We start from the raw sequence: 26558 nt of genomic DNA, 5'->3' as shown, positions 1-26558 counted from the left end.
AATCTTTTAAAACTACTAGAAAAGTTAAACATGAAATGAAGAATATCACATCATTTTATCATGTAATGTCATAAAATGTATGCCGCCCAGCAAGATTCAGCATTTGGTTCACTCTTTTTGAGATTCAATTTATTAACTGATGTTTTAACCTACATTCTGTCATATATTAGATAAAACTAATAACATAAATGTTCATTTTATTGAAATGAAGTCCCAATCAAGCTTCGCCCCCTCCCACTTAGAAAATTCTGCTCCCTTTCTTCACAGATTAACTTTCAATGGCCTTCTTCCCAAACGACCTATCCTTAAGTAACAAGGGCCATCTATAAATCAATTCTGTCTCAAGGCAATAGACAAATTTGTATCTACCAAATCACTTTGTAGAAAAGAAAAAAAATTCTGATCACAACCTCTGTTAGACTCACACTCATAAAGTAAGAGAACATGACTTGAAGTCAATATACTGTCAGACACAAACTTAATCATATGTAAAGCAGGAAATGGATGTTAAAATGGTTTTGTGCCATTATATTTCTCCATGTAGAAAGCCAAGAGGTGTCAAATTTCTATTCTGTTTCTATTTCGTAAAATGCAGTGACTATTTTGATCTTATTTTTTCCAGCACCTTCATATATTAATAATTCTCCCTCTTATCTTTTAATATGATTGTTTTCAGATTTGAGAGATCTATTCCAAACAGGGCTATCACGGATATAAAGCTGAATTACCAAGTAATATAATGCTTTTTGATACTCCCTTGTTGATAGAGTTCATTATGATTCCAAAGATTAAAGTTACCATTACAATGCTATCAATCAGCCAAAAAGCAGACCAAGACAGCAACTGGTCCTGTTCTATGAAATGAACCAGTGACTCTGATTAAACAACTAACGAACTTCCTTTCCAAGCACACTGATCATTGCCCTACAATTACCTTTGGTAGAATATCCTATGCAATGCTCTGAATGTTGGATAAGACATAAAAATGAGATATGATAAATTATACTAATAAAAGGCAAAACTTCAAATATGAGCAATTAAACTACAGATCTTCTGTAATGGCAGTCACTATGTAAATGATGACAAAACCTAATTTCTATATTCAATTTACTTCTAAATGGCAAGCAATCAAATTAATCTAAAGAATTAGCTTAATTTTTTTCTGAGTAGATACAATATTACATGGTGACAAGGAATATAGGTTTAAACTCTGCCATCCATTAGCTGTAAGCACTTGAGGGAAATTTTATGGCCCTCATTTTTTAAATCTGTGTAATGGGGATTATAATACCTCAGCAAACTGTTAAGGGCTCACCAAGATTGCATACAATGGAAGATCAGTCTTTCCCCAAAAGGAAAGTGGCTGACTGGCCAATAAGGACCTCTGTCTTCCCCTAGGCAAGACTACAGGAATCTTAGATTTTGATCTTGAATCCTGAGTGATGTAATAGAATGATAGAAAAAATTATTAGAGTCTATTCATTTTAGTCAGGGCACTGATGAACCTACTTATGAGCATTGGCTGCCTAGACACCCTTGAGAGTGTAGCTTTTCTACTGATTCTGTGAGCTGCCCCATATCTTTTTAAATTAATTTTTCTTTTAGTTTCTGTGACTTGGAACTATCTAACCTTAACTGAAGTAATATAACACCTTCAGTAGGCAGGAGCATGTATTAGACAAATAGGAATTTCTCAAGGGTAAAATCCTACCATTGAACCAGAGCTTTAAAATATTACTCATTTGTGGCTCTTAATCTCACAAAACAAACTGAGGGTTGCTGGGGGGAGGGGGTTTGGGAGGAGGGGGTGGGATTATGGACATTGGGGAGGGTATGTGATTTGGTGAGTGCTGTGAAGTGTGTAAACCTGGTGATTCACAGACCTGTACCCCTGGGGATAAAAATATATGTTTATAAAAAATAAATAATAAAAAAATTACTCATTTGCATAGCATTTGACATTATTCAAGGCACCTCCACTTATTTCGTTTGGCTCCTGTAATAACCCACATAGTATGTGGGAGAGGTCTGATACATCATCCCCAAGGTAAGGGTTAGAGTCTGGACAAAAGATGAAGTCTGCTTGAAAATCAGGCTTCAGCTCTATGTCATCTAATTTGGGACCATAGATTTCAATCACTTGTTTACCTAAATTCAACATAAAGGAATGTAACGATAATTTATAGCACAGAATATTAGACAGGCAAGATACCTGATATATTTCACTCTAAAAAGCCTTTATTTGATTAATGGGAAGATAAGACTGGATAATGAAGTGACTTACTTGAAATAAATAATCCACCTAAGGTGAAAATAATGCTAAATCATGGTGTATCAGATTCAGATCCCATTCAAGAAATTTTAGTTACTGGAGCGAGGGTGTCATCCCTCAGGTGGTCCTCAAGGGTCTGCAGGAGCTTGGGGAAGGAATTAGACAGGGAGTTGTTTTCCCAACCTTATAAGCTCAAGACTTCTTACCTCAAAGGTTTTTTAAGTAACTCTCAATTCTTGGCCAGCATGCCACCTGACATCTGCCCTTGGCCATGTCCTAAACCCACTAGAGCTACTTTAAACATACACAAAGCTGTCTGCAAGCTGAGCAGTAATCTCTGTTTGCAATTTAGAGAAAGCTCTGTATCTATCCTCCTTCCCTCCCAGGGCCTGCATTTATTCTTTAAGACTACCCCTCTCTCCTGGACAAATTGGAGTCCTATCAGCAGTTTCTCCAAAGCTTCCAGGAACAGACCAGGTGTGAGTATTATAAGACCTTTCCCCCGCTCTCCAAGCTGGTGGACTGAGATGAGGAATCATGTTCTTATCAAAAATTGCCAACCAGTTAGCTGGGCCTTCCTCCAAGCTGCATTCCCTCAATGTCCCAAAACCCCCCAAAGTAGCCTGGCTGTGTCTCATGCAATTATATTCAAATCCTACTCAAATAGAATCTGCATTGCTGCCCTTTTATTGGGACCCAACACTCATATGATCTCCTCTGTGCCTGCTGGAACTGTAGTCATATCTGATTTCCTGCAGCCAGTTTCCTCTGTCCAGGTGCTGCATTTTCCTCTTGCACTTCAACTGTTTATTGTAAACATAGAGAGCTGGTGAGATTGAGGGCCCCCCTGTTAGGGGCTGATAGTAACGGAACATGATCCACACACATTCTTCCTTTGAGTAACTGGCTTGCCCAGAGCAAGAAATATCAACTTTTTAAAGAATCTCTTAATTCTGCACTAGATGCAATTTTATTTTTAGAATATAAGTGAGGAGGAACAAAATTATGACAGATTCCATTCCCCTAGAGTACCAAGAAGAATCTGTGAGGTTTTGTTTTGGGAAAAGGCTGGGCAGATATCAATGAAAAACCCTGCAATGTAAAGCACATTCAGTTTTTCTTCCAATGCTCAAGTGACAACAGAATGACAAAAGCAAACTTCAATCCATTTTTCTCAACCCAGCAGGACAACCACTCCCCAGGAAAGGAATTATCATCGTGAATCAACTGTAAAACACACAACCATTTTAACTGACTGAAATAAGTAGCATTCATGCTGAAATATGAGGTCACCCTGGACACTTGAAATGAAAGAATATAGATAAAGAGAAAGCTTTGATCCCTACTGGATTTGAAAGTTTCATGGTGAAGAGTGGATAAACTGGGGAATTCGTGGACGTCAACGTTTGAAGTTTCTTTGCAAATCTGAATGGATATAATTTTAGATCTAAATGGAAACCAACATATTGAAGATACGAAACAAATCAGTCAATTATAAGGTCCTAAAGATAAAAAGCAATCCAATCGAATTTGTGTGATACATTATTTGGTTGGAAACATTTTAAATCTTCCCTATACCTTTAAAAAATGTCTTAATTGCTTTACTTTATAAAAATAAATGATCCCAGTTGAAAGCTCATCTCATCTCAATTAAGTCAATTTAAAGACAAAATTTTAGTTTATGCTTTATATAGCATTAAAATAACATAGGGCTCCAACCCCATGAAATAATAGGGATTCAAAGTTACCATGGATGAAAACATATATCACTCTTCGTTTGCTTTTTTTATCATTTAAAAAAATCTTTCTTTAATGTGTCATAAATCCATAAGACTTTTCATCTTGAATGGACCTTAAAAATCACATCATAGACAGTCTCTTCATTTAGAAATGATGAAATAATTGCAATGAAATGCAATTTAAGAGATTAAGTGGCCTTAAAATTAAAATCATCATCAAACACCTAATTTAGAATCTGAAAATAACAGTATCATAGAACACATATGGGGCATAACTCCCCTTCCTTACTCTCTCCAGGTTTTAGGCTATGTACTTACTGACCAAAGGAGGGCAGGATAATCAAGATGCACAAATACTGAAATACCAAAGCTCATAACCCACACAATATTAGAAGGTTCTATGACAAAGCTTTCAGGTTGATGTAAAGTCAGTTAACTTGCCACTCTAAAGATATTTAAAAATGATAATGACAGCACTTTGCAGAAATGGTTATAGCCCTCTGGCATTATCTGTTAAAATGACCATTTATGGTTCCATCCAATGTCAACAATTCTACATGCAGCACAAGACATAACAAAACTATTTTAAGCTCCATTGTTGAGTAGAGTGAATGTACCTCCCAGCCTTCAATGTGAGACTGCCATTCCTCTAAGACTTCTAACTTCTCCATCTGCCTCTTGGCCTCATTTATGTTGGAACAGACAGCTTTCACGACTTGGAGGGCTTCCATTACCGCTGCGTAGTCACTGTGTTTCCTTGGACTCTGCTTCAGCAACTCCTGTTTATACACACAAAAAAATAAATCGCCCTTTGATCTTCAGCTTTCTGGTATAGCATGTTCAGAATGGCCAGGAAATGAGAACTGCAGAGATTGTGAGAGTCACTTTCAGAAGGGACATCACAAACTCCACTAAAATTCAGATCAAAAACAAAGGTTGAATCAATGAATATACATTACCCTGACACACATTTTGCAGCTCCTTTAATTTTTTTGCCTTAAAATTATTTTGTTTTAAAAACTAAATTAGATTTCTCCTTTTGAATTGTCAAATATCTCACCTGCAGCATGTAATTTGTTTCTAAGATTGACCTCTGCTCCAACAGAAATAGAACTCTGTATGTCTTCCTAGAGCCTTAGCGGAACATTAAGTCATTATATAAATATGTCTCATAATATCAAAAATAATTTCAATGCCTTATTTCCTAATACACCTTTGAGAAACTACAAAAACATGCCATAAGTAAAGCAAAATTTTTAAATAATGTCTTATACTCTAGCAAAATAAATAACTTACAAGTTCCATTATACTCCATCACTAACAGAGCAATTATGCTATTTTCACCAAAAACCTGGTTTCACTTTCTGCAATGAATGAATTGCCATAAGCCCCGCCACAGATTATTTTTTTTGTTGTGGTTTTGATTTGATTTTGGGGGGCATTTTATGGTTTTTTTTTCCCATTTAGGATATCAGAGCAAGCGTGATCTTTAATATTTTAAATTTAAAGGTTTTGTTTGTTGTTTAGAAGCACAAAATTAAACATCTTCACCCACTGTGTAGACAGTTGTGACCACATTGCTTTTTAATCAGTCATTTGTTTCTTTACTACAGTTGCCATCATCACGTAACTAACACAATTACAGAAATCCTGGGGCAAGTCTTTAAAATAATTTTCTCAATTCTTAATATCCAGTGGGAAATTATGCAGTTGTTATACTCTCTTGAGGGCTGTTACTGTTGAAACTTCTGCCATAAACTTTGACCCTGCATTCAGTATGTTCAAACTTCATTCTGCAGAGCTATCGCCAGAAGAATACACATTGCATCACTCCCAAGATAAAATTTAAAAACTTATGTTGGATCACAAATCCATAAAAGATATATGCTAGCTTCTCTAAAAATTCTAAAGTGCAGAAGTATTTGTAAATTATGTGAAGTGGTCAAGTCAGTCTGCGGACTGTGATTTGAGGTCCTATGGAATTGTGCCCAGTGGGTATCCATGAAGTTGAGACATGAATGTAGACAATGTGAAATAGCAAGAAAAATAACTAGTAATAATCTTTTGTCAGTTACTTTCTATGAACCCTGTACTGGTTGGCCACACCAATAATTTCAAGTTCCACAAATATGACCAATAGTTTAACACAAAGTGTAACCCCTAATGTTTTTCTCTGAATATATAAAACCAACCAAAATCAAAGAGATTATCAGCACAATGGTACAACAACAAAAAAATTATCAACACCAACATATCTACTACACAAGTAAATAGTTTCTTTGTGAAGATAATCATCCAAAGAAGGGGAAATATGGCATCTTTCCACTTCTTGAAGGAGCGCTGAGTTGATCATTTTCTTCCTAAGCAAGGATGTGGCCATTATTCTATCTGTTGAGAGGTCAGATCAGCCAACCCTCTCTGGTGGTCATCCCCATCCAGAAGTTATTTAGAACAACTACTTAGCATGATATCCTTCTCTTAATATCACTACCCCTTCTGACTCTTAAAACAAACAGATGCCTGGGATTGCTAAATCAGGTCCAGGAATAGCTGATGTGATCTGAGTCACCAAGTCAAGAGTCTGAAAGGACTCTCAGAAAGACAGGAGTCATGTTTGCCCCAACCTTCCTGTACTGAAGACCATATTAAAGGTCTGCAGAACTGAAGATCCCCATGTTAGCTTCCCTCTGTGGCTTAGCCAAGCAATTTTAACTTGTTTTTTTAAATAAGGAGAAATTGTTTTCAAAGAAATTTTACACAAAAACCCAATTATGCAACTCATGGAAGTTGTAGTTAAAAAAAATGTATTTTAAGTTCAAATTCCTTATATTTGTTTCTCAAAAAGTAAATCAATAAGAACACCAGTTAATATGTGCATAACATATTGAAATATTTTAAATTTTTAAAAATTTAAAGAAGTAGTTAAACTATTAAGATAAATCAGAATCAAATATATATGAATAATAATAGCTAACATATACGGAGTACATACTGTGCTAAATGATTGGCATAACAGTTTAATTACTATTTTTATGTAATACATTTTCCATATGTGTGTATATATATGTATATACACACATACACAGACATACACATCCATTATACACATCCTTGCAGACATATGCTACAATTTCATCATCATTATTTCTGTTTCATTAATAAAAACCCAAGGCTTTAAGAAGTTAGATTATGTATTCAGTCACACAGCTAGTAAGCAGAATACTTAGGATCTGAACTCAGAGCTCCCGTGCTCAACCACAAACACAAACTGCTGCTGTAGTTCCAAGAAGCACCATTTCCAGAATTGCTATTCCAATCTATTCACATATTCTTACAGTACAAGCATAATTAGCACATTAAAATATGGCGCCTGGGTGGCTCAGTGGGTTAAGCCACTGCCTTCGGCTCAGGTCATGATCTCAGGGTCCTGGGATCGAGTGCCGCATCGGGCTCTCTGCTCAGCAGGGAGCCTGCTTCCTCCTCTCTCTCTCTGCCTGCCTCTTTACCTACTTGTAATCTCTCTCTGTCAAATAAATAAATAAATCTTTAAAAAAAATATGTTTTTCACAACACTTTTAGTCATTGTAATGAGGCAATGGCCTACGACCATTAATGTGTCCAGAGGCAGTACTTGCTTAGCACGGTCATTCTACATCGTACCATTTATTGTCCCATGTGACCCACAACATTTCCTATAATACTGATTCAAAAACCAAACTGTGAAATTATGTAACTTTCACTTTAAGTTCATTAGCATCAATGGGGAAGTCAAAAAATAAAACAATAGATTTACTTAAGATAATGAACCCTGTAGATAATATGCAATATAAACTTGTCATAAGATATTTAATGGGAGATTTGTTTCCTAATCCATATATATGTGATGAAATAGCTATTTTCCCTAGTAACTCTGAGCTGCTCTTTCTTCAGAAAATCAGATTATTTAAAAGAAAAAAAATTAAAGCAAAATATGCAGCAAAATATGCAGATACAAGAAAGATACTACAGTAAAATAAACACATAAAATACCTTCAAAATGAGAGGGTATTTGCAAATTCTTTGTATTGGTGTTACTAAATATCCTTCCAGGGGAACATCTGTATTCTTCCGTCCTCCAAGTAGCATGCAGTTCTGCAGTGGAGATAAAAATAATCATAAATTTTTAAAGCTGAAGGCATGAAATTTTCTTTTATCATAAAATTTTCTGTCAAAAACTTGTGAAAGCCTTTCTTTATACCTTCTTTCTCTGAGATGAGCCTGTGAAATCACAAAGAACATTTACAGAAGACAACGAGAAGTATTTTCATATCACGTTAGTTATAGAAACCAAAATATGTTTTAAATACATACCTTTAAAATTAATTTTCATGTACTATCCTCTGAAGTCTGAAGAAAAGAAATAGGATAGAAATGGAGGAATAAATGATGGGTAGGTGGATGGATGGATGGATGGATGGACAGATGGGTGGATGAATGGACTGATGGATAAATAAATAATAGACACAAAGATACACAGATCAATCCTGCTTATAAAGGGAGTTGTGTTGTAGCTGAATTGTGGTGTTGTGCTGTGTTGTAAAGAACAGGGCTGGAGACAACTGGGTTCTATACATCCTCACCACTGACTAGTGATGTAACTTTGTGAGGGAGTCCTGTGAGCATGAACCCCACTGTTGCAGAACTTCCCAGCAGACAAAGGGCTTCCGAGAACTGTTATGAACTAGGAGATGTTATACAGGATGTTATAACCGACCACAGATAGACCACCAGGACATGGGGTATGTGCTACAAACAATATCAGCAGCAGCAGACGAGCAGCCTCGCACGTACAGCAGACCGCAGATTAACCGCAAGCGCCTTTGACGCAGTGACTGAACTGGCATATAAGCAACACTGGCCCTCTGCTTGTCAGAGGGCTCTTGGGACACTCTCACTCAGATCATCCTCCCGGTCGATGCACCCAAAAGGTGTGCTCCAGGGAGGGGATTGGTCACCTTATCAGTCGATGCACCCAAACGGTGTGCTCCCGAGAAGGGGATCGAGCCCTCTCCCTAGCCCACATGGCTAGAGTTGTCTGTCTTGTATTAGCTATTGTGTGGTACATGCTAATAAACAGTTTTCGCTTTCAGTTATTGTGTGTGACCCGTTTGCTTCCACCATCGGACCGGCTCACTCCCCTGGGAGCTCCGTGAGTGGCAGAGAGCTCCCACTTTGGGTTGATTTCAGAATGCTAGTTTTCCTGCCTGTAAAACTGTCGTGTTTTAACCAAGTGATTGCTAAATTACTTTTAGTTATAATACACTACCAGTGACAATGGCCAGCCAGTCTCTGAGAAGGAGGTCAGGTATGATCACCAGAGAGGCAAGATGAATGGAGAAATCTCAAAAGCAGCAATCAGAATAAGATGTAATAGAAGAGAGAATCAACTCTGATTAAAAAAAAAAAAGCCTATATCCTCTGAAGCATCTTGTCTTTATTTCATAGTTTAAGTATCAATTTAAAAAAGAAAAAGATTAGAAACTTGTGCCAAATCCTTTTCCTACAATGCCTATCAGAGTGGCTGGCAAAAAGAAAGTAGTCAATAAATATGTAATAAATGGAGAAAAGGGCTCCTCAAATATCATACTGATAATTTAACAACCTTTATACCAGCATTTTACAAGGGTTGAGACTACTGTCCTACATACATTGAGAAGCGAGACCAAGAGCTAAACAGGAAAGGATGAAAAAGAAAAGACTGGGGGTAGCAGTATATGCCCCCACCCCCGACTGTCGTGAGCAACTTGGCTTTAGCCAAATGTATTCATGTCAGCAAAACTAACATCATGCCTTTAACTTCACCCAGACACTTTAGAAGACAGGGAAGCAAAGAAATGTTCTGACTCAAGCATGCTCTTTGAGGGCTTCATCCCCCATTGCAATCAGTTTACCAAAATATTTTTTCCAACCCCACATGGTGCTGTCCCCAGAGGAACCATATGAAACACAACCATGTACATCTCACTGTATTTCCAGTGATGTTTCAGCATCCCTACATAAGTTAGCACCCCTTATAAACACATCCACCCCTTTCCCCATCCCTGGGTTGAAGTACCCTAAGAATTTCATGACTGCTTAACACTGTTATTTCCTTGTCTAATAGGCCCGTACAGATCATGGACTGTCTTCATAACAGCAGAGGTGGGTTGTCACTTTAGACTGGCTTATGAAAGCCAACTCTCTCTCCATGCGTCCAGAAAGAATATCTTCTAAATGACCTCCCAGAGATCTCCCTGATGATGAAAACGGTGGTGGCATATCCAAGTATTTATCACCAAATCTGTAAGCTCTCACCTGTCTTCCCAAGGGTGACTGTTATTAACCCCCATTTTACAGAGATGGAAAATGACACCAGCGATGTAATGAATTTCTTAAAGTCATTCAAGTAATTAGAGGTCACTTAGTACCAGAGCGGGAATTATAAAAGCCAGGTTTCCTACCAGACTGTGCTGTAAGACCATATAAAAACCAGCACTCTTCGGACTTTACTGGCATGGCTTGACACAATTCAGTCAATAAACTAGACCAAGGGGGATCAAAGAGTTGACTGTGCTGAGAAAAGACCGGATTCACTAAGACAATGAAGCTCTAACACCTCCTAAAAAGCCCTAAAATTTTAGTGGCATAGACACCTCTTCTGGCTGTGGCAGAGAAAAGGGATCAGTAAATCCTCTTCCAAAAAAACCAAACCAAACCAAACCAAAACAACAACAACAACAAAAAAACAACTGTAACCTCAGCAAATTGTCAAAAATATCAACTTCAGAGCTCTGGAAATCAACTAAAGTCAAACAAACAAACAAAAAAAAAACGATATTTTTATTCATGAAAAACTGTGGAAATTTCAGATAAGAAAGGTGGGAGTCTATAACATTCTCACAAGAGCTTCTCCCACCTTCCCTCTGCCTCCTCATGCCCCCATCCTCCTCAGCTCACCCTGCCCAGTGGCCCTATCAAAATGGTGCTTCCACAGTGGCTGTCCTGCAGTGGCTCCATCAAAGGGGCCCTGACATAGTGATAGACCCTGAAAACCTGCTTTCAGGTAGACCCTTTACTGCAGAGGGTAAATATCTCACTCCTGAGGGCAATGTCAATAAAGTTAGCACACTCTATAAGAAAAATGGAGAATGCCCACAATTCTGTTGGCCTGAGATTACAGCCCTCTTTGGAGCAGATATCAGGCTGTGCATCTGTAGAAAAGACCCAAAGGGGAAGGGGTATCCCCATGGAAATAAAGACCTAGATCTGACTTGTAAACTGCCTACCCTTTGAATGTCTCCCCCACCCCCCACCAACTAACACATAGATCCATAGACAAGATGATTAACGATGTTTAGTCACCTCTGACAAACCACCAACAGAACTAAGTTAAGCAGTTACTGTAGTCACCCCCTATAAAGAAAGGCTAAATTATAAAACAAACAAACAAAAAAATGAGTAGAGATAGAAGCTGTACATACAAGAGTCACAGGTTCTTAAATCAAGTCCAGGAAAGTTACAACAGCAAAACAAAACAACACAAACAAAAAACAAAAACCAACTTCAGGAAATAGACTTGATAAATTAAGATGAATATTGTTCTTAGAGCAATCACACTAAACACTAAAAACACTAAACAGTAAAAAAAAAAAAAAAAAAAAAAAAAAAAACCTAAAAAAAACACTAAAAAACTAAACACTAAAAAAAATAGTTCAAAAACAGCAACAGAGGAGATAAAACAGTACACTAAGGAAGGTAAAGGAGGAACAGAGGGGCAACAATAAAAACACATACAGAAAAAACAGTAAAACAATACCTGTCAATACAATATCAATAATTCAGTTAAAGATCAATGAATGGAACACTCCAATCAAAAGTCAGAGATGATCAGGCTGGATAAAAAAAGCAAGATCCATAATGATGTACTATAGTTGGCTAATTGAATTTAAATAAAATATACTTAAAAAAAAAAAAAAGGTAGGATCTAACTATATACTGTCTACCAGGGACATGTTTTAGATTCAAAGACCTAAATAGTTTGTAAGTAAAATACTGGAAAAAGATAAACAAACAGTACAAGAAGTGTCATGGCTATAATAATATCAGCCAAAACAGACTTTAAGAAAAGAAATATCCCGGGGCACCTGGGTGGCTCAGTGGGTTAAGCCTCTGCCTTCAGCTCAGGTCATGATCTCAGGGTCCTGGGATCAAGCCCCACATCGGGCTCTCTGCTCAGCACGGAGCCTGCTTCCCTCTCTCTCTGCCTGCCTCTCTGCCTACTTGTGATCTCCATCTGTCAAATAAATAAACAAAATCTTTAAAAAAACAAACAAATAAATAAATAAAAAAGAAAAGAAATATGCCTAGGGACAAAGAAAAACATTTTATGATCAATAGAAATAAAAATACAAGCACTTTCAATGCGTATATATTTAATAACAGAGCCCCAATACATATAAAACAAAACTGACATAATTGAAAGGCAAGACAGACAATTTAACAATTATACCTATAGATTTCAATATCCTACCCTCAATAACTGACAGAACACCTAGAGGAAAAGACAAAGAAGAGAAGAACAACACTATGAACAAAACTGACCTAACATTTATAGAATATTCCACTCAACAGCTGCAGAATATGCATAGTTTTTAAGCACACATGAAGCATACAGAGAGGGGGAAAAAACAAAAAACTCCAGGACAGATCACATGCTAAGCCATAAAAATGTCTTAATGAATTTAAAAAGATTTAAATGATTTAATTATGTTCTCTGACCAAAATGGAATTAAATTTAAAAAGTCAACTACAGGAAGAAATTTGAAAAATTCCAACATTGGGAAATAAAATAACAGAATGTTAAAACTGATGATTCTAAGATTTTACCCTACTGACAAGCTCAAAAGTCAACAGGCCAGAGATTTCTGGATGCTGGAAGAACACGTGAAACTCCTAAGCCAGAGCTACAGGACTTTTTTCCCCTTAGAGCAATAGCAGTAGCCAGAGTATCATTATTTGGGGGCCAGTTTGCCAAGGCTCAGTTCCCAAATTGCAACACAGGGAAGACCAGGTGGCCCATGCACATGGGACACCAGGAAAGGAGACCTAAGGCTAAGAACCATGCATCTTTCATGAGGTCAGCAGGCATGACTGCCCATCACTTAGGAGGAAGAGAATATCTCTACTTTCTGATATAAACGTCCCTTATATTGTGATATAAACATCCTTTAAAGATCAGCCAGAACAAAAGCAGTCAGTCCCTCCACTCAGAAAATGTGCAGGGACACAGTCCCATGCAGAACTGCCTTCCAAGACAAACTCTAAATAAAGAATAGACTATAGATATTACAAAGGAAACTAGACCTTTTCAATAACAAAACATATGTAAAATTTTAGGGAATAAAACTAATGCAGTGTGTAGGGCAAAATTCATAGCTTTAAACACCTACGTTGGAAAAAGCAAAAAGGTTCCAATAAAAACTCTTGACAAACTATGAATATAGTGGAACTTCTTCAACTGTAAGAGGACATCTGTGACAACAGTTAACATCACACTTCATGATGAAAAACTGATTGATTTCCCCCAAGATCAGAACCAAGGCAGGCATGTCTGTTCTTATCACTTCTATTCAATAGTAAACTGGTTCTAACCAGTGCAAAACCCAGGGAGATAAAAAAGACAATTATATTGTAAAGGAAGTAATATAACTGTCTTTACCCTCAGATGACTTCATTCTATATGTAAAGTGTCCTAAGAATCTACCAAAAAACTACTAGAACTAATACATGAATTTAAAGCACATGATACAAAAATATACAATAAACAAAAATAAATAAAAGTCAAATGTTTATATGGTAGCAATAAACAGTCCAAAAATGATATTAAGATCATTCCAATCACAACAGCATCAAAAAGAGCGAAATACTTGGGAAAAAACTTAACAAGTAAGAATAAAACCTGAATACGGACTTCTTAAATAAAATGAAAATATGTTCATAGGGAAAAATTTAATAAATCCTACTTCAACAAAATGTAAGAATTTTGATTTCCAAAAGATAACATTTTTAAACAAACCACACTGAGTGGAAATATTCACAAATTATATGTCAGATACAGAAGGTGTATTCCAAAATAAAGAACACTTGTAGCTCAATATAAGATAAACATCTCAATTTAAAAATTGAGCAAAAGTTCTGAATAAGCATTTCACTAACAGGATATATGAATGTCTAATGAGATCATTGAAAGCATACCTGATATCAATGGTCATGAGAGAAATGCAAATAAAAATCATCTTGAGATAAACTACACCCACTAAACCAGCTGTAATTGCAACTGTTAATACCATGTGTTTGCAAAGATATAAAGAATCTGCAAACATACATTGCTGGTGTATATGGCACAGTCATTTTGGCAGTTTCTTAAATATACACTTACTATGACCTAGCAATTCCACTCTTAGCATCCATCCAAGAAAATGAAAATATCCACACAAAGACTTGTACATGAATGTTCATCTCAGCATCGTTTATAAAACAGTTCAAACTGGACATTTCCTGACTTTTTCTATACTAATACCTCTCTCCAAAAAGATCTTCAAGGCCCATCATTAAACTCATACCTGCTTGCTGACCAAAGCCCATATACTGGCAAATGGATAAATAAAATATGGTATAGCCGTACAACGAATACTATCCAGCAATAAAAATGAATGGCATATGGATACATGTCACAATGGGGATGAACCTCAAAACATTTTACTCAGTAAAAGAAACCAGGTGTAAAATATTACATTGAAGGATTCCATTTGTAAGAACTATCCAGAAAAGGCAAACTACAGAGATTGAAAATAAATCAATGATTGCCTAAAGTTTACAGGGGTTGTAGAGATGGGCCATGAGCAGGCATGAGGGATGTGCTAGAAATCTCTATAACTGGATATTGGGGATTATTCCTCCACTCCACAATTGGCTAGATATTATTGAATTGTACACTTCAATGTGGTCCTCACTGGCAATTAAATTGCCCAAATTACTACCAAAATATGCATTTCTTTGTGCTATCCTGAAGAAATGAAACATAGATTCTTATTCTTTCTGTGGAAAGTGAGTAAAGAATTTATGCAGGAGAAAGGTCAATCTTTAAATTTCTTTTCTACCATATCCAGGATCTGCTTCCTTCCTGTGACTGCCCCACTTACAGCTCTCTTAGAAAAGCAAATGAAACCCTAGGGAGCTGAGGGATATAAAAGCGATGATGAGCATAAATGTCTTCTCTCACTAAGAATCTGTGGTTCTCACAAACAATTCATAGTCAGCCAGGAGAGGGCATTATCAGTGTTTGCCCATCCATGAGCTCCTGCCAACTCTCTCCTCTTACGATTAGAGTCCTTTGGGACTCTAGTCTCCTAGGTTAGACACATTTAAAGCATTGTCCCATGAGTACTTTTTACACCACACTGACGCTAGTCCTTGGTTCCTTAGAGAGCCTATCAACAAATCACAGCGTATGGTAACACTCATACATATACTTACCAAAAAAAATTTGCAGATTGTTCTTATTTTGTTAAGTTCGAGAACCAATTTCTCTGCCTTCTCATGGTTACTACAATATTCATCATATATACGAAACTTGTCTTTCTGTGAATTTGAATAAGGATAAGTTAGAGAGAGTCATGGCAGTAGTTACTTGGAAAGATTAACCTGTATGATGTTTGTGAACATACGCTATGTGTCCAAAGTGTTTACAATATTTTGGGAGCTCTATTCTATGTATGTATCTAAGCACACTTTATTTATCAATTTTCTCTGATTCAAGAATAATAATCTAAGAAAAAAGGTTATATTAACTAGAGTCCAATATGATGTATGCAATACTAAGTAAATGAGCCAAATGGTAGCAAATTACAGAGAAGAGAGTGCTTAGCTTTCCTGAGAGGGTTCAGATACAGCTTAAAAAAAAAAAAGTAGTATCTGAGCAAGGTTCAGAGAGATGAATCCATCATTCCCAGGCAGGGTGAGGGAAGAAAGCATTTTAGGAACAGGGAAAAGCATGTGCCTGATCATGCAAGAATAGAGAGACCTAGTACCCTGCAGTTCACATGCACCAATCTGGACAGCTGTGTTTAGGAGGGACAGGAACAAATGAGAATAGTCAGCAACAAGTGACTAAGATAATGATGGACTTTGAAGACTCTAATATGAGACTCTCTGTGAAAAAGTATGAGAGGTAATTTCAAGTAGAATGATTTGTTAGTATAATAAAGTAAGGAAATGGTAGCTACTTTCAGACAGCTGTCATACTGTAATAGGACTTACAACAGCGTGTAGCTCCAAAACAAAAGCCAAGACCACTGGGTGGAAATTGCAAGGGCAATCCATAATGGGCAGTGGTAGGCAGATTCAGGATTAACATAAAGGTCTTCTAGTGTTTATAGTTCTCACTAAAAGTGATCAAGTAGGAACAAAATAAATAACCTTCGTATTTGCTACAGAAGGGGTACTTTCAAAAAGGGAGTAATTTCACCATCATGGCCTCTGAGCATCCTTCCGTCATTAAATTTTCTCTCAGTGGCTTGGATTAGTATCTACCAAAGCAGCTCCAATACCAGGAAGACACAGAAAATGTATTGATCAAATATTAGAACCGAAGTACCCTCTGGAATTTCCATGACATACATTTGGAAAGCAACAATGTATACTATTTTATATAGCCAGCAAAAAATATATTGAGTCTGTCTTTTTTCCACTGTATATTTTTTCCTGTTCTGTGGAAGATGAATTGACCATAGAGCTTAGGGTCCATATCTGGGCTCTCTACTCTGATCCAATGGTCTATGTGTCTTTTTTTTTTTTTTAATTTTTCAATTTATTTATTTTCAGAAAAACAGTATTCATTATTTTTTCACCACACCTAGTGCTCCATGCCACCCATGCCCTCTATATTACCCACCACCTGGTACCCCAACCTCCCACCCCCCCGCCACTTCTGTTTTTTATACCAGTACCATACTGTCTTGGTGATCATGACTTTGTAGTAAAGCTTGAAATCAGGTAACGTGATGCCCCCAGTTTCTGTATTTTCATTGTTAGTGTATAAGAAAGCCACTGATTTCTGTACATTGACTTTGTATCCTGCCACGTTATGAATTGCTGTATGAGTTCTAGTAGTTTGGGGGTGGAGTCTTTTGGGTTTTCCATATAAAGAATCACGTCATCTGCGAAGAGAGAGAGTTTGACTTCTTCACTGCCTATTTAGATACCTTTTATTTCTCCTTGTTCTCTGATTGCTGTTGCTAGGACTTCTAATACTATGTTGAACAAGAGTGGTGAGAGTGGGCATCCTTGTCGTGTTCCTGATCTCAATGGGAAGGCTGCAGCGTTTTCCCATTGAGGATGATATTTGCTGTGGGTCTTTCATAGATAGATTTTATGAAGTTCAGAAATGTTCCCTCTATCCCTATACTTCGAAGTGTTTTAATCAGGAATGGATGCTAGATTTTGTCCAATGCTTTTTCTACATCAATTGAGAGGACCACGTGGTTCTTCTCTCTTCTCTTATTGATTTGTTCTATCACATTGATTGATTTGCGAATCCCTTGTAACCCAGGGATGAATCCCACCTGGTCATTTAATGTGCTATTCGATCCTGTTTGCTAGGATCTTTTTGAGAATCTTAGCATCCATATTCATCAGTGATATTGGTCTAAAATTAAATACAGTCTCTTCAATAAATGGTGCTGGGAAAACTGGACAGCTATATGCAGAAGAACGAAACTCGACCATTCTCTTACACTGTACATGATGATAAACTCAAAATGGATAAAAGATCTCAATGTGAGACAGGAATCCATCAGAATCGTAGAGGAGAACACCGGCAGTAACCTGTTCGATATCAGCCACAGCAACTTCTTTCAAGATATGTCTCCAAATGCAAAGGAAACAAAAGCAAAGATGAACTTTTGGGACTTCATCAAAATCAAAGGCTTCTGCACAGCAAAGGAAACAGTCAAAAAAAACAAAGAGGCAACCCACGGAATGGGAGAAGATATTTGCAAATGACAGTACAGACAAAAGGTTGATATCCAGGATCTATAAAGAACTCCTGAAACTCAACACACACAAAACAGACAATCATATCAAAAAATGGGCAGAAGATATGAACAGACACTTCTCCAATCAAGACATACAAATGGCTATTAGACACATGAAAAAATGTTCATCATCACTAGCCATCATGGAGATTCATATTAAAACCACATTGAGATACCACCTTACACCAGTTACAATGGCCAAAAATAGAAAGACAGGAAGCAACATGTGTTGGAGAGGATGTGGAGAAAGGGGAACCCTCTTACACTGTTGGTGGGAATGCAAGTTGGTGCAGTCACTTTGGAGAACAGTGTGGAGATTCCTCAAGAAATTATAAATAGAGCTTCCCTATGACCCTGCCATTGCATTACTGAGTATTTACCCCAAAGATACAGATGTAGTGAAAAGAAGGGCCATCTGTACCCCAGTGTTTAGAGTAGCAATGGCCACGGTCGCCAAACTGTGGAAAGAACCAAGATGCCCTTCAATGGATGAATGGATAAGAAAGGTGTCCATATACACTATGGAGTATTATGCCTCCGTCAGAAAGGAGGAATACCCAACTTTTGTGGCAAGATGGACAGGACTGGAAGAGATGATGTTGAGTGAAATAAGTCAAGCAGAGAAAGTCAATTATCATATGGTTTCACTTATTTGTGGAGCATAACAAATAGCATGGAGGACAAGGGGAGATGGAGAGGAGAAGGGAGTTGAGGGAAATTTGAAGGGGAGGTGAACCATGAGAGACTATGGACTCTGAAAAACAATCTGAGGGTTTTGAAGGGGTGGGGGGTGGTAGGTTGGGGGATCCAGGTGGTGGGTGTTGGAGAGGGCACGGGTTGCATGGAGCACTGGGTATGCTGCAAAAATAATGAATTCTGTTATGCTGAAAAAATAAAAAGTATTAAAAAAATCATTGATAACTTGATAAAGTAAAATATATATATATTGAGTTACTTATTTCAAGAGATGGTATGACCCAGAATGAAATATGCTTCAGAAATAGTTTAGCTAAATTCATGGATGACAGATTCATAGTGTGTTACTGAGGAAATGGATGTCAGAGTGCAAGATTCCCATGTGAGGCCCTGGACTAAGGCAGCAAATGCCCATCTGGCAGAAGATGGGAATTCCTTCATGAAGAGGAACAATCTGGATTAAGTGGACACAATCATGCATGGTTTCTAGTTATACCCAAGGAAAGTACGGCTTGATCTTCCTATGCCAAGGAGCCTCTCTCCATTTAATATTAATTACCTTTATGAAATATTTCCTGATTATAAAAAGGACATATGCAGCTCTGCCCACTACATACAGAATTACAGCCTTAGAGACTACATACCATTACCTTTCTAAAGGCTAAATATAAATAAAAATAAACAAACATTGACTTCTGTGACAAAATACTCTTATGCATTTTAAAATAAAACATCAATTATATAGCACTTTGGTATAGAAAGAAATTCAGGTAGGTGTTCGGAAAATTAGCGTCTGTGGAATGCTATAAATAGCAGCACTATTTTTCTTTTCTTTTTTTTTTTTTTTTTGCTATGAATGCCCTTCAGTTCTAAAAATAATTTTCATTTTATAGGTGACTTCTTATTTTATAAATCAATTACACAAATAATTTCAACTATCCTGTCCAAAGAGACAGAAATGATTACATGAGCGTGATGTGTAATTTGAAACAACTGAGGTCTGACTGGTTATACTTCTCCACCACTCAGTATGACCTTCTGAGAAACTACCCTTGAGAAACACCAAGACTCTGGTGTCTGTGTACCTAGAGTGACACCCCTTGTTCACCCGCAGGCTTGTCACCAGCCGATTAACAAGGAAACATTCTGACTCACAAAAGGCTCATCACGCCATTATAAGAGTAAGGATTTTCTGCCTCAAAAGGGAAATGCTCTGTCTTTGGGAGAAACATAAAAATCCATTCATTATGAACAGCCTGAATATTCATTAGGATTCAAAGCTACAGAGGATGCGAAGAACTAACTTGCTGGGAAAAAGAAAAGGCTGTTTGTTCTTCACTGAGTAAAATGGATGATGTGAGGCCCTCATCCCCTTTCTGGCTCTCAGTGGAAGATTTCATTGGCCTTAAAAGACCCCAAATTTTCCGTGTCACATTTTACTTCTACACTGAGTTCTCACATGCTACTGTGCTAAAAGCTAAACCTTAAAATCTGGAGCTATACCTTAAAACCTTAAAATCCAGAGCTTCTAAAATAAACAGAAATTGATCTTACAAAGTGAGGAAAGCAGGTTCCCACTTCTTGTTGAGCGTTAGGTTCTGAATGCAGGCATTCTTCCACGACTTTTGAAAATTCCTTATGTACAGCAAGGATATCTTCAATGTTTGAGAACAGCATCTACAAATAAATATAAGTGCAATAATGAAGCAGGTAAAAAAAAAGTCCATGAGAGGATGGTATTCTCTTTCCAAGCTGAAAATTTCAGGGCATGCTTATCCTTTCCACCCACCCAGAGAGCAGAGGACCAATTTTGTATGGACATCCTTTCTACTCCTACACAGCTCTGGGAACCAGGAACCCATTCCTGGCTCTCAGGAAAAACCCGAGTGACTAAATCCAAGCATGACAGTCCCAAACCCATTAGTGAGAATGGGCAGCAGGTAACATAGTGCAGGCAGATTTGCTGGTAGGCTTTTCAGAGCAAAGGCTTCTTTGGTTCTGGAACGGCATCCTGGAATGGACAGCTTCCCCTCTGGAAAGGTGCTGTCTGGAAGTGATAGCTTGGACAGCTACAACGTCATTTTGCAGGGATGAGAGGAGCCATTCCTGGGGCAAAGTGGATAACCTGAATGGCAAAGTGAAGAGCTAGACAGAACCTGGCAATCTTATCGACCTCCCTGAGTCACAGGTCCTGAACCTTCTCTTCTGTCTGGAGTCCCCAAATGAGAGCTGAAGTGTCTCCAAGTCATTTGAATAATAAGTGTCTTTTGCTTGAGACCTAAAGCACACAAACTAAAATGCTCCCATGGTAAGAGAATTTGAAAGTTCATTTTTAATTTATGAAAAAATAGTCAGAAGAGCCTATAAAAATCCTTGGGAATTTTTTAATTTTTGTAAAATAAAACAGCAAATCAGCACCAAAAATAAACATCAATAATAATTTAGGCAGCTTAAATGAATAGTAATGTAGTGCAATTAATTTTCATTTACCTCCTCCCCCCTTTACAAAACCCTTCATCATTTTCCTTTCCTGCAGCCTAAAAGGAAGGGCTTATACATGTGTTTCTGAGTTGAAGACATTATGCAGACATTATCCGCACCACGGAACCACTCAAATCATTTACCCTTGCCTTCCTAAGCCACATCTGGCAATTCTCCCACTTAGGGCTCTATTCCCCCCTGCTCACAGACACTGAGGTTCTTGGTCAGGAGTTTGTTTTTCTCCCTCTTTTCAAACTGTCCTAAGGCCTTGGCAGAAAGTTGTTCCATGTCTTCTCGCCATCCTTGTCAGTCTCTGTTTCTTTTCCTAAACCCTCTTTCCCTTTATCTCAGGGTTGCCCACACAAGTGGCTGGTGCAGAACTTATAGTGGAACTGAGGAGAAGCTGAAAAGCCTAGAGTAACATCCCACAGAAGAAATTTTAACTAAAAGGGAATGTGTGCTTGGGTTAAGGGCTGTCTGTGTCTCCTCACCTTTACTGTTTCTTTTGTTATATTTTTCTCAATTTTTGATGCTGCACACTGGTTCATTCTTGTAAGAATGCCTGCATGAAACAAACAAATAAAAAAAGATTTTGTGAAGGCAACATTAGGTTAGTAAAATAACAGGGTATTGATTAGAACTAAATTTTTTGTAGGAAGCCAGAGTTTAAAAACCCAATAACTACTGAGAATAATAGTTTTGTTGTAAAAAGTGAAACCCTGGTTCACAGTGGTTTTTCCCTGGGAATTATATCCTTCAGAATTTGGGGGCAAGACCAAAAGTGACCATGTATATACATGAACTAAATTTATCCATCACGATCTCATTGTTCTGTGGTAAACAGGAGTCAAATGTTTCCTAAACTTCTAAGTCTTGTGAAGCACATAACACCAAGATCTAATGAAAAATGGGATTTCTGATTTTTAAAAAAGGGGAGGGGTCAGAAATTCCAAGGTGATCCTTTGGAACTAAGATAGACTGAGATAGACTGAGGGAAGAAATAGGGAGTCAAAGATAGAAAGAGAATGAAAGAGAAAGAGAGAAAGAAAGTGACTCTTCAAGAAGGAATGAAACAATTTCCCTTCCCTTCCTAACTACCCCCTGCCAAGTTTTAGAAAGCCAGATTTTGCATTTCTGGGATCAGGTCAGGGCTCTCCAAAGCCCTATGGTAGGCAGAAAAGTTCCTTAGTATTTCAAAGATCTGGACTCTCCTTAATAAGTCATTAATTAAACTTGGACCCATGACCAAGTAAGCTATTATTTTTGCAAACGAAGAAAAGAGTAGAAAGAACTTTTTATATTGGGCCTTAAAATAGAAAGTTTGGAAGGAAAAGGAGAAGTGACTTTCCATGCAGTCACTTGTGTCCTCAAGACATTGCTCATTAGCCACCTAGTAACCAGGTGAAATCATTGTTTCCCTGTCTGTCTTAAGAACTTCAAGTACTACCAGCCAAGTTGGGGTATGAGTACATAGCCCATCAATCCCCAGGGCACACAGAGTCTCCAAGGAACCTCTGGATACTAATATCAAACAAATGAAGATTAAAGTAAGAATCCCATTTTTGACATGCTATATTTACAAAGACTTAAGAGATTAAGAAAACCCTCTCTGCTTGCCTCTCTGCCTACTTGTGATCTCTCTCTCTCTGTCAATAAATAAAATATTTTTTAAAAAAAGAGAGATTAAGAAAACCCAGTATTGCTCATAATGTTCCAAATCACCCTCAAGCACACTGGAGTAAGAATATGAAATGGCACAGGGGCGCCTCAGTGGCTCAGTTGATTAAGCATCCAACTCTTGATTTCAGCTCAGGTCCTGATCTCTGAGTTGTGAGACGGAGCCACACATCAGGCTCTGGGCTGAGTGTGAAGCCTACTTAAGATTCTCTTTCTCCCTCTGTCTCTGCCCCTCCCCCTTCTAAAAAAAGGGGGGGGGTATAAAATGGCACAACATATCTGGGAATAACTTGACCATATATCTCAAATTTTTAAATGGGCATACCCTTTAACCCAGAAATTCTTACCTCCAAGAATTTATCCCAAGAAAGCTTTTCAGATAAGATGAAATATTAATTACAAAAGTGAAAACATTGGAAACAACATAAATGCCCATTCAAAAGGGAATCATTTATATAATGGTACATGCAAATTACAAAATACTATGCAGAACTATAATCATAAGTGGAATGTGACCAAAATTTCATAGAAATATGTGTAAATAGATGTCTATAAAATATTGTTTCATGAACAAATTTATCAAACAGCTTTCTTGATAGGTACACACTTATATGTACACACAAATACATATTACACACACAAGCATATAGGCATAAATATACTTGTGTAATGGCAGTGTGCATTCATACTAAGAAAAAATATGTAGCACATATCAAAATGCAACAGTGGTTAAAGTGACCTTTGTATACCTCCTTATGCACAGAATATTTGGCTGTGAGCATACTGTAACATTAGTAAAAAGAAAAGCAAAACTATTAAAAAAAATGAGCCATAGGACCTCATTCCTAGCATTAGCTTCAAACTCATCTCTATTCCTGATTCAATTAGTTCATGTTTCAGTCTATAATTACAAAGCCACATCAATACTAACAGCCTCAACAGAATGAAATAATTCAGCTGAATTAAATAAACTTAATAAGAAAGTAATGGATGTCTTGTCCTTGTTTTTTTAATTGGAAACTTGTGATATGATTTTTGAACTATTATCTAGAGTTAAGTAAAATTACTCATGAAAAGAGATTTCAAATTTTCTGACTTTGCCCATTTTAATCACTATCAGTCTCATTTTTAATTTTAGATTTGGTTTTGTACACTCATATCAAAAAGGCTCCATCAGTTCTTTCCACTTAGTCTTAAAATAACATGGTGGTGTAGTCGCCTAGTTTACATTTCGTGTTGACCACACAGTAAACAGGTAACCTCTCATGCAAGCAAAACCGAAAGTTCACCTCTACATTTATAAACCTTTTCTTAGGAGCTAAACTCAGTCACATTCTGAAGCCCATGAATTAAAGTAAGGAGACAGTACGAATGGATCAAAATGTGAGTTAGAAAGGCACATACACACTAAGAAAGTAAACTGTATCTTCACCTGACTTTTTATCTTCTTAGCCTCTGTGACAACATGGAACTTTTTGTTTAACTGTATATGAAAGAAAACCTGGAAATTGTTAACATTTCTGATGAGGCATTTGTCTTTCATTTAATACACACCGTTCAGTCAGATTTCAGATAGTTTGCCTAGAGCACAAAATCACTAAAACTGACATTCTTAACAAAACATGTAAGTCTTCTTTCCCTAAGATAAAGAAAAATAACATGTTTTCAGAATCCTCTTGTAAAAACCAGCATCTACAAAGTCCTTTCAGTCTTTGTAATTGGAGCATTTAATTTTTCTCCAATTAGTCATTAATACCCTAAATACAAAAATACATGAGAGATTTCATACACTGTTTTATCTCTGCATTCGTTAATTCCTATTGGTCCAGAGTTTCATCAGAATTAGGTCATCTTCACTTTGATATGAATACATTGAAAGTAAGTACTGGAAAAAGCTTGTAATGCCAGTGGTTCTCAAGCTTTTTATTGTGCATGAAATCTGGAGAGTTTCTTCTAATTGCAGATTGCCCTATCCCCAGAAGGTCTGACTCAGCAGACTAGTTGAGGACCCAGAAATCTGCACGTTGGTAAGTTCCCCAGATGATTCTGATATAGTTGGTATAGAGACCACATCTGATGAACACTCCTGTGAGTTTATTCTTCCAAAGACTAAAGAAACAGACCGCGAAGAAATAAGTGAGTCTCAATAGCAAAAATGGGTTCAGTTATTTCTTCTTTATTTTCAAACCCTATGTCAGCTCCCTCTATTCACAATAACCTCTGGATCTGCCACTTGGTGTTCCTGATCATCATACCAGAGGATACCGTTTGGACCATGAACCTCAAATATGGGCTGCATAAACGGGGCATAATATGTCTGAAGGCTAGGGAGATGCAGAGACCAGTGACCTAAGACAGACTACATTGCATTTGGAAGAGGTGAGGCTCACAGTTACCCTTTCTTGTGCCTTCCAGCTTGCAGGTGTGTCAGCATGAACTCAATTTGCCAGCATTCAGCTAACAATGATTACACAACACATTCCTAGATTCACTGCAGTCAGGGGCTTCTCTTTCCCTACACCAAGAACAGAATTCTTCATCTCCTCTTCAGTTTCTTCCATTTTGTTTTTTTCCTACCATGTATTTGGTAAAACGGGATAAATGCCATATATTAATTAAAGCTTAAGAAAGCTAAAAATGTCACAAATGTGCAACCAAGAGAGTAAAAGAAGGAAGAAAACTCATGAGGATAAAAGAGAGAGAAAACAGCAATTCCCTTCCTCCATGTCTGCCCATCTGGGCCACTGCTTGTTGAAAGGGTAAGACAAACTCCACGATGAATTTCATTCTCAGAATGTACCAGTTTACTTTATAATTCTGATGTACTAATTTATCTCCTTCAACTCATTTTTGTCCTCCCCACTCTTCCTGTCAGGCACGCACAGTAGATCACTCTTAAAAGTCACACAGACATGTTCATTGCTATAACATTTTCAGATAGTTGTGGATATTCTTCTTTAATACAACACCAAACTTCATTAAGTGGTCATTTCTTAAAGGGTAGTCATGATTTTTAATCTGAAACCAATGATATCAGTGAACTCTCCACACTCTGTTGCATTAAAACCAACTAATCTATCTGCAGTTTGAAGGGATGTATTACATATGCTTGATGCTGTACTTTTTTTTTTTTTTTTTAGCAATGATTCACTGGGAGTTAAATATATCTTCAAGATATTAACACATTTTGTTATTTTATATCAAAGAAAACCCACCATCACAATAGTTAATATCACTATCCAACTCATTAGAAAAATCTGTAGGTATTTGGAAAGTATCCAGCTCATAGATATAAATTTTCCAAAACTCGAATTTCCTTGCAAACTTGAATTTATCATCATCAACAAGTACTATCAGTTGTTTTCCTTGAGGTGAAAAGCTTACTTTATTCTTTTTTTTTGAAAAAAAGTATCTGCCAAATGCCTGAGTGCCCTGAAACTGAAACATAGTTTATCTCACAGTTGTTATTTCAAGTAAATATAATGTTCCATAGCAACTCAATCACAAATTCTAGTCCCTGGAGACAACCATATTTTTGAGTATGCAGCAGAAGTACTAGATATACTTCCCATTTCATCACAC

The 26558-nt window shown here is 37.2% G+C and overlaps 1 protein-coding gene across 5 annotated transcripts in view; it reads right to left on the bottom strand.

The window, feature by feature from the left end:
• Positions 1–21884, bottom strand: part of LOC309859421 (phosphatidylinositol 3,4,5-trisphosphate-dependent Rac exchanger 2 protein-like) — a 41150-nt gene extending 19266 nt beyond the window's left edge. For 4 of the 5 annotated variants that reach the window (XR_014308680.1, XR_014308681.1, XM_082720066.1 and 1 more), the window contains exons 1-4: positions 21791–21884; positions 20373–20495; positions 8041–8142; positions 4629–4790 (exon numbers count right to left, since the gene is read on the bottom strand). Coding sequence is in view for 3 of the 5 variants with exons in the window: in XM_082720066.1 (XP_082576192.1) it covers positions 4629–4790; positions 8041–8142; positions 20373–20495; positions 21791–21847 (444 nt within the window). In the remaining 2 variants the exon portion in view is untranslated. Of the gene's footprint in view, positions 1–2284; positions 2418–4628; positions 4791–8040; positions 8143–20372; positions 20496–21790 lie in introns of those variants that run through there. The other variant, XM_082720068.1, reaches the window with a different exon arrangement.
• Between the last annotated feature and the right edge of the window lie 4674 nt (positions 21885–26558).

Source organism: Mustela nivalis, assembly GCF_964662115.1.
Source record: "Mustela nivalis genome assembly, chromosome: 2".
Classification (NCBI taxonomy): Eukaryota; Metazoa; Chordata; class Mammalia; order Carnivora; family Mustelidae; genus Mustela; species Mustela nivalis.
The sequence above is the reverse complement of the archived record's forward strand: the minus strand, read 5'-3'. Positions and strand labels throughout refer to the sequence as shown.